At 46.1% G+C, this 8,314-nt stretch overlaps 1 protein-coding gene across 4 annotated transcripts in view; it reads right to left on the bottom strand.

Annotated features, from left to right (window-relative positions):
• NCAPG (non-SMC condensin I complex subunit G) overlaps positions 1-8,314 on the bottom strand; it is a 44,589-nt gene that overhangs the window by 14,778 nt on the left and 21,497 nt on the right. For 2 of the 4 annotated variants that reach the window (XM_019553286.1, XM_019553287.1), the window contains exons 10-13: positions 4,352-4,441; positions 3,694-3,873; positions 3,010-3,120; positions 907-1,026 (exon numbers count right to left, since the gene is read on the bottom strand). In XM_019553286.1, coding sequence (XP_019408831.1) covers positions 907-1,026; positions 3,010-3,120; positions 3,694-3,873; positions 4,352-4,441 — 501 coding nt within the window. The remainder of the gene's footprint in view (positions 1-906; positions 1,027-3,009; positions 3,121-3,693; positions 3,874-4,351; positions 4,442-8,314) is intronic. The other 2 variants (XM_019553288.1, XM_019553289.1) reach the window with 2 other exon arrangements.

Below are 8,314 nucleotides of genomic sequence, written 5' to 3'. Positions count from 1 at the left end.
TCTGGACCGGCTGATTTAAATACATCCAGTCCCTCCAGAAGCTCCCTAACTAGTTCCTCACTAACCTTTGGCCTAGGTGTGCCTCCCATGGGGCCTGAGGGGGTCCCAGAGGGGGGTGGCTGTTCTGGTCGCTGCTTAGGAAGGTGGAGGCAAAGAAATCGTTAAATATGTTGGCTTTATCGTCTGGTGTGATGACTAAATTTCCTAACGTGTCCTGCAGGGGCCCCACATTACCCGGAACTTCTTTTTACCCCCTATGTATTTAAAGAAGGACTTCTTATTGTCCTTAATCCGGGAAGCTAGTCCCAGTTCCACCTCCGCCATGGCCTTCCTGACTGCCCCCCTACATCCCCAAGCAACAGCAGTTTAGTCATCCCTGGTGATGGCCCCTCCTTGCCATTGGGTGTACACCTCCCTTTTAGCTAGGAGACATTCCCAGATGCTTTTGGTGAGCCATGGGGGCTTGTGTGCCCTCCTGCTCCCTTTGATCCTCTTTGGGATTACCTCCCTTTGGGCTTGGAGGATCATCTCTTTGAGGAGTGACCACTCTCCTTGGACACCTGGCTCCCTCCCCTCCCCTCTGGGACCTCAGTGCTTCCCTGACTATTCTCCTCAGCTCATTGAAGTTTGCCCTCCTGAAATCTAGGGCTTTTGCCTTGCTGCAGGCCTTTGCCATCTTGCGCTGGATGGTGAATTCCAGCAGGCAATGATCACCGTCACCCAGGTGGTCAAGCATCCACAGCCCCCTCACCAGGTCATCTCCCATGGAGGTAAACTCCTAGTAATATCTAAAAGAAAGAACTATAACAGCCGACCCATTCAGTTCCCATTATACAATCAGCCCTGTTGGTCAGTACTCATTTGTGCAGTCACAACCCATTTCTTGGCCCAAGAAAGTTTTTTTACCTGTAGAAGTAATGTAAGGTGTTGATGGGCAAAGTCCTTGTTCTGCAATGCGCAACAACCCAAACACATGACAGCCATATTTCTTACAGCTGGATGGACATTAGTTATTCCAGGCAGTATCTAAACAACAACAATAGCTTTGGCATTAAAATTAACACATAGTATTTTGTCCTAAACATTTGCAAACAAATACTTGGAAGATGCGCATTAAAAAGATTTATAAAATGCAGTATACAAATGCACTTTTGACAAAGAGCCAGATTCTATTCCACTTGTTATGTGCCTATATCACTTGCTTGTGTCTCTGAAAAAATACTTAAGGCATTGACTTTTGTAGAAGGCTAAATGACAAAAAAATGCAGCAACAAAAAAGAAGACCCATGCAACACTTCCATTAATGGCTTTTCCTAGGTGAACTAGGATGGCATTTGACTGCTCAAGAGGAAATCTACACACCACCTTCTATCACATATACCAACATTCATTTACATTTATGCACTAGACATACCCCACATAGCAAGACAAAATTGAGTGCATGTTCTCTGATGATTTGCTTTCAGGGCCTACACTGCTTAAGTAGCTAGCTTCTACTTTTCACACACACGAAAGACACTGACATACATCATTGCAGAAAAGATTGGGAAACTGACTATTAACAGCTGTGTCCAATAGGCATGCACCAATATATCAGTCACATATTAGATCCGCACCAATAAAAGGAAATTTAACATTATCAGCAATCGGCTTTTTTTGGTAGCAGATAATTGTCACTGATAAATGCTGCGTGCATGAGTGCAGCCACAGCATGCACAAAGACAGGAATGCAGCCCAATAACATAGAGAGCAGTGTCTAGCTGGTAAGTCGGGGGGGGGCAGACTGAGTCCCCCATTTTGAGGGAGGGAAGGAGTGGGGCAGGGGCTGCCCATCTAGGGCAATGAGTGCAACCCTGGCAAAAGCAGGACAAAACCAGGGGTGGCTCATCCAGGGGGCACAAGGGAGTAGGGGCAGCTCCCTGCCTCTGTGTGCACCCCCAAGGGAGGCATGGGGGGCATATGCCTCCCGGATTTGTGTGCAGAACCAAGGTTGGCTGTCCACTGTGAGCTTGGAGCCAGAGGCCATGCTGGCTTCTTCTCAGTGGGGGCTGGGCTGGGACAGGCAGTGGCAGCAATAGGGGGGAGGGGGGCTGGAGGGTCAGGGCTGGGACTACCACGATTTTTGGGGTGGCTATAACCTACACCATACCCATCCCTTTCAGAGCCGCCACCACTCACCCCTTCCCTACCTGCTCCAAGTGCAGCCCCAGCCGCTCAGCCCCCACCAGGAAGAGGCCAGCGCAGCCCCTGGCCCCAAACCCACAGCAGGCAGCCTGCCCTCTCTATGTGCACAAATCCAGGGGGGCACATGTCCCTCCATACTTCCCCTAGGGGTGCACACAGCAGCAGCAGCAGGGAGCATTTAGCCTCAGTCAAAGAAAGCATTTAGCCTCATTCAGTATATGTACAAGAAGCGTGAAGCAGTCGCATAGTTACCATAGTTATACTATACTATAGTTACTTCTGCTTTCAATCAACAAATGTGAAGTAAACAAAAAAAAGGTGAAACAAAAAACCCACAAAAACTAGCGAGCAGAGGCATCACTGGCGTAACACTTAAAAAGCAAGTCAGAAGACTCCTTTAAGAAGGGAATATATGCGATAATAAGAATTCAAAAAATGTTTACTCAAGGTTTAGGTGTTTCTGGCTCAGAATTCATGTGACTTTAAAATTAACTTTCATGTTTATTAGGAAATTCCAGATGAGCACCAATATGCTTTTGCAAACCAAATCAATGCTTTTTGGACCACTGCACCGGTACCAAGAGTACTTTAAAAATTAAAGTTAAAAATTATAAATGAATACTATTTATACATATGCAAAGGTACAAGTCTTACTAAAGATAAATGCCTTTTTTGTATGCTCATGGTTATCACAACAGTTTGGAGTTGCAAGCATTACAAGACAATTTTTTCTACGCATGATACTTAAGACAAAATTAAATGAAACTAGAACAAATACATTTCAATTTATATATCTGTAAAGTTGTAGGGTTTATTGTTACATACCAGAGATTCAATGATTCCATTCATGGTTGGACCAATTCCTTTCACAAATGACATCTGCTTGAGAAGTTCATAACAAATCATCAAACACTTCAGTAGTGTTTCAGGATCATTCTTAAGGACAAACAAGAAGCTTGTTGTTTGGAAAGGAAGACAAATAAGACATTTTTTTTCTATTCAAGTGAAATGCTATCCTTATACTACATGCTTTTTCAGGAGTGCTACTCAGCATCTATCTATTGGCATCCAAGTGAAAATAGATTACTGTTTGCTGAATTTGAAATTTACTTTTTTATTTATGACTAACAGCATTAAGGATAAAAACCCAATATACAAAGGTTTAATTATAACCTTACCCAAGCACAAGTACATGACCTGTGCAAGAAAAAATATATTAAATAAATAAATAAATAAATAAATAAAAAATCAGCAGTTAAATTATAATGCATTTTACTAACGTGCACGGCAATTTAACTTTCAAATTTAAGTGCCACAGTGACACTGAAGATAATGAAATGCTGGGTTGCAGCTTTAAATACACATATAAGAAGTCACAGGCCTGCTCAGCACTTGGGTAACTACAAACCAGTGAATAAAAATATCAGTCTCAAAATATACCATGCAAGTGCTGGTAAGGGGATGGGGAGTCTGGGGAAAGATGTGGGAGATTAATAAAAAGAAGAGAACCTTTTCTACACGCATTTCTTTAATTTCAGGCTGCTCTGCTTCTTTTATCAGATCATTTTTGAAATGTTCCAGCTCAGCTATTTTCTCTTTTAATACTGATGCACGATTAAAATCCTGAAGATCAATGCACTCCTCCAAAGCTACTTTTGCTTCAAAAAGTCTCACTTTTATTTCAGCCAGCTAAAATGAAATACCAAGAAAATGTAAGTGACAGTATTGCAACTAAATCTTTACAAGCTGCAAACTATTGTGTACAAATATTTTTAGCATAGACTCATGAATGGCACGTACCCCTGGTAGCTGCAGGGGGGCACGGCTGCACCGGTGGCGGCAGAAGCCTTGTGGCAGTGAGCAGGGAGCTCCCGCAGACACTGAGGGCACTGTTGGTAGCTGGAGGGTGGCGAGCACCGACCATGGGTTGGCAACCGCCTGCAGGCTGCCGGCGACGGCCAGGGGCAATCAGGGACTGTCAGCAGTGCCTTTTTGCAGGGGTGCACCGCCACGCACATGGGGTGCATGTGCACTCCTATGCATTGCCCCTGCATAGACTAGTCCATGTCTTTTAAATATTTTATAAAAATATTTATTATAAAATAAAAGGAGCTTTCAGTAGAAGTTATTATGTCCATTGATTTTATATGATCTAAAACTTATTTACCTGAAGCTGTTGCTTTCTCATTTCAGTTGCATCTATAGACTTATCAAACGTAACAATTGGTTCACGTACTTCTGAGATAATTTCTGCAACCTAATATTGGAGGCAAAAATTATTACTCTGCATTTAAGAAACGAGGAAACATACCTTTTACTCATATACAACAAACACTTTAAAAAAATAGTTGTTGGAAACTGTGGTGCATGTCTTAAGGAAATGTGGGGAGCAAAGAGTCCAATCTTGCAGGAGTCAAATGTACCAGCTCTTTAATACAAGTAGGCAGACAACAGTGCCTGCCAGAGCAGCTAAGGGGCCATCCAGCTTAAGAACTGGGGCCAGGCTGTTCAGCTCAATCAGCAGGGTCAGCTGAAGGACCACTCAAGTTGGAGTGGAACTGGCCAGATCCCCTCTGAGCCAGGTGGGCTAAAAATGGTAGGTACAACTGGCTGCCCACCAAGTCCAAGAAACGAGGCTGGACACTTTAGCTCAAACAGTGGCAGCAGCTAAAGGCCTGATCCTGCAAAAGCCAAACTGCCCAGCCTCACTTCTTGAGTTAGGCAGGTACAATATCCCACAGCTCTGGGGTTAAAACAGAACCACCATTACAGATTTCTGTTCCCCTCCTCCTGCAGCCTGTAATTTTCTTATGAAAATACTCCACTTACTGGTATTGTCAAGGACATTTTTTTGATTCAGTCGACATTCCAAAAAACAAGGTGTGCATCTTATACATGGAGCATGATATACAAGAAAATATGATATATACTTGGTCTTCTTACATTAAAAAAGTAATTCCTCTGCATACATTATGAGCTTTCATTCAGATAAAATTATTATAGAAAATCTCCAGAATAATCAATAGTGCTTTTTGAAAACACTCTGCCCCACCAGCAAGAGGTGTGAGATCTCCTAATGCTAGTTAACAAAGCCTGGCACTGTGATAAATAGAGCTGAGGTACACATGAAGAGGCGAGACAAATGTCTATTGAAGTGGAAATTATCTGTGCACAAAGCGTTAAGTCCATTTCCTCAGGACCTGAAGATCTAAAAAGTGAAAGCAAGAACAATTTTTTTTTAACTGCCTCCAATTTTTCAGATAAGACTGCTAGTGCAGTACAAATCTAAGTGTTTTGATGTCTACATCTAATTCAGACAAATCAGAAAAGCATTTAAAAATGTAGTATGTGTTCCCCAAATTAAGTTACACATGTAAAACTGGAGATTTTAAGAAGCAAACCCATCATAAAAATTCAGCCTGAAATACAGGATGATGTAAAGATCACTGTGATACGTAAAAGATGGACCTGACTGTTCCTTAACTTCAGCCATAGTTTTGATTTAACGTGTTTCACCTTTCTCCCATGTCTACGCAAGGAAAAAAGTTTATCAAAATAGTACACTTTACTGAAATTCTAATAAAAAGAGGTAGAATGCGCATATTAACATAGTATATTATAGTTAGAGCAATATGGTCATTAGAGCTAAGATAGCCAGAGTGCTCCAGGCACAGTCCTTTTTCAGTTACTCATTCATGACTTCTAGGGGTGCACCAATAGAGATTCTGGGTGCCAATACCAATAGCTGATATTTAAGGAGGCATATCCAATACTGATCTGATATCCGATACAGCTGCTTCCAGGTGGCAAGTCCAGTGTGATGGAAGTGGAGGGGGGAGGGAAGGGGCAAATCAATCCCCCCCCAAAGTGAGGGAGGGGGTAGGGGCTCCCAGGGGGACAGGACAGAGCTGCAGCTTGTGGGCGGCTCTCACCACTGCTTGCAACCTGGGAGGGCAGGGTTGAGGGGGATGCGTTACCCTGGATCTGCGTGGCACAGAGCAGGCTGCAGCTGCAGGGTGGAGCCAGAGCTGGTGCTGTGCACGGCTCTTCTCGCCAGAGGCTGGGCTTAAAGCGGGCTCAGGCAATACTGGAAGAAGGCTGCAGCCACCCCAAATTTTGCCGCAGCTCCACTCCCAACCCCATACCACCACCACCCGCCCAGCACAGCTCTGGCTGAACGCCCTGCCTCCACCCAAGTGCCAGGAAAAGACATGGCTGCATCGGATGGTGCCGCAGGGCTGGGAGCGGAGCGGTGGCAAAATCTGGGGTGGCTGGCTGTAGCCTCTTCCTAGTGCTGCCAGAGCCCACTCCAAGCCTGGCTCCTAAAGAGAAGAGCCACTCACAGCGCTGGCTCCACCCCCCAGCTGCAGCCCGCCCCGCACCACGCAGATCCAGGAGCACATGCCCCCCTGCCACCATCTCACGGTGCAAGCAGCAGCAGGAGCTGCCCTCACCCCACAAGCCGCACCTCCATCCTATGCCCCCTTCCCGCCCCAGCTGGGCAGCACCTGCCCCCTCCCTCACCATGCACCCCTACGTCCCTTCCTTCCTCCCTCCCTCCCCTTCCGACTTAGCAGCTCTCTACACTGCCAGCTCTGCTCCGTGCTGTGCTGTGGCTGAGCGCAGCACAGGCATTTATCAGCCCCATAAGGCCAATATCTGATATAGACAATTTCCTTCATATCGGTACCGATCCGATATCAGACAGATGTAATGGTGCACCTCTAGTGACTTCTTTCCAAAAAAGCATGGAGGCGGTAAAATAAATGAAAAGGGGGAAAAGTATGCAAATATGGGTTTGAATCATCTTTAAAGTAGTGCTTTAGAACGTTCTGAAAAAATTAGATTGAGATCTGGCATGTTAAATGACTTCTATGAACTGGAAAAATCAAGAGCACACTAAATTTAAGGTGATATTGGTGTTGAACACACTAGTTTATGGCCAGTCAAAAGGCACATACTATAGTTTCATAGTTAGTAGGGTCGGAAGGGACCTGAACAGAACATCAAGTCCGACCCCCGCCATGGCAGGAAAGAGTACTGGGGTCAAACGACCCCAGCAAGGTGGTCATTTAGCCTCCTCTTAAAGACCCCCAGGGTAGAAGCCAGCACCACTTCTCTTGCAAGTTGGTTCCAGATCCTAGCCACCCTGGCAGTGAAGTAGCTCCTCCTGTTGTCTAGCCTAAATCTACGCTCTGCCAGCTAGTGACCATTATTCTTAGTCACTCCTGGTAGTGCTCGGGGGAACAGGGACTTCCCCAATGCCTGCTGGTCCCCTCTGACTAGTTTGTAACAGGCCACTAGATCCCCCCTCAACCTTCTCTTGTGGAGGCCGAACAGGTTCAGGTCCTGTAGCCTGTCGTCATAGGGCCTGCCCTGCTGCCCCCTGATCATGCGAGCGGCCCTCCTCTGGACCCTCTCCATGCTGTCCACATTCCTCCTGAAGTGCGGTGCCCAGAACTGGACGCAGTACTCCAGCTGCGGCCTGACCAGTGCCACATAGAGGGGGGAGGATCACCTCCTTGGATCTGCTTGAGATGCATCTGTGGATGCATGACAAAGTGTGGCTGGCCTTCCTGACTGCATCCCCACACTGCCAGCCCACGTTCATCATGGCATCAACAATGACTCCAAGATCCTTTTCTGCCTCTGCACTGATGAGAAGGGAGTTCCCCAACCTGTACGTACGGTGCTGGTTCTTCCTCCCCAAGTGCATCACCTTGCACTTGTCAGTGTTGAAACCCATCCTATTCTCATCCGCTCACCCCGGTAACCTGTCTAGGTCCAATTGTAGCCTACTCCTTTCCTTCCCCACATCTTAGCGTCATAAGCAAATTTGAACAGGGTGCTTTTTACCCCCTTGTCCAAGTCGCCGATGAAGATGTTGAACAGTGCAGGCCCGAGGACCAAGCCCTGCAGAACCCCACTGCCCACATCCCTCCAGGTCAAAAATGACCCATCCACCCCCACTCTCTGGGTGCGGCCCTCCAGCCAGTTGGCAACCCATTTGACTGTAGGTGTCGACACCACAGTCCCAGTTTTTTAATGAGAATGGGGTGAGAGACAGTGTTGAAGGCCTTCCAGAAGTCCAGGAAGACTATGTCCACTGCTATCCCTGCATCTAAGGATT

This window comes from Crocodylus porosus, unplaced genomic scaffold (assembly GCF_001723895.1).
Source record: "Crocodylus porosus isolate Cpor-Errol unplaced genomic scaffold, CroPor_comp1, whole genome shotgun sequence".
Classification (NCBI taxonomy): domain Eukaryota; kingdom Metazoa; phylum Chordata; order Crocodylia; family Crocodylidae; genus Crocodylus; species Crocodylus porosus.
This window is presented reverse-complemented; position numbering and strand designations above follow the sequence as displayed.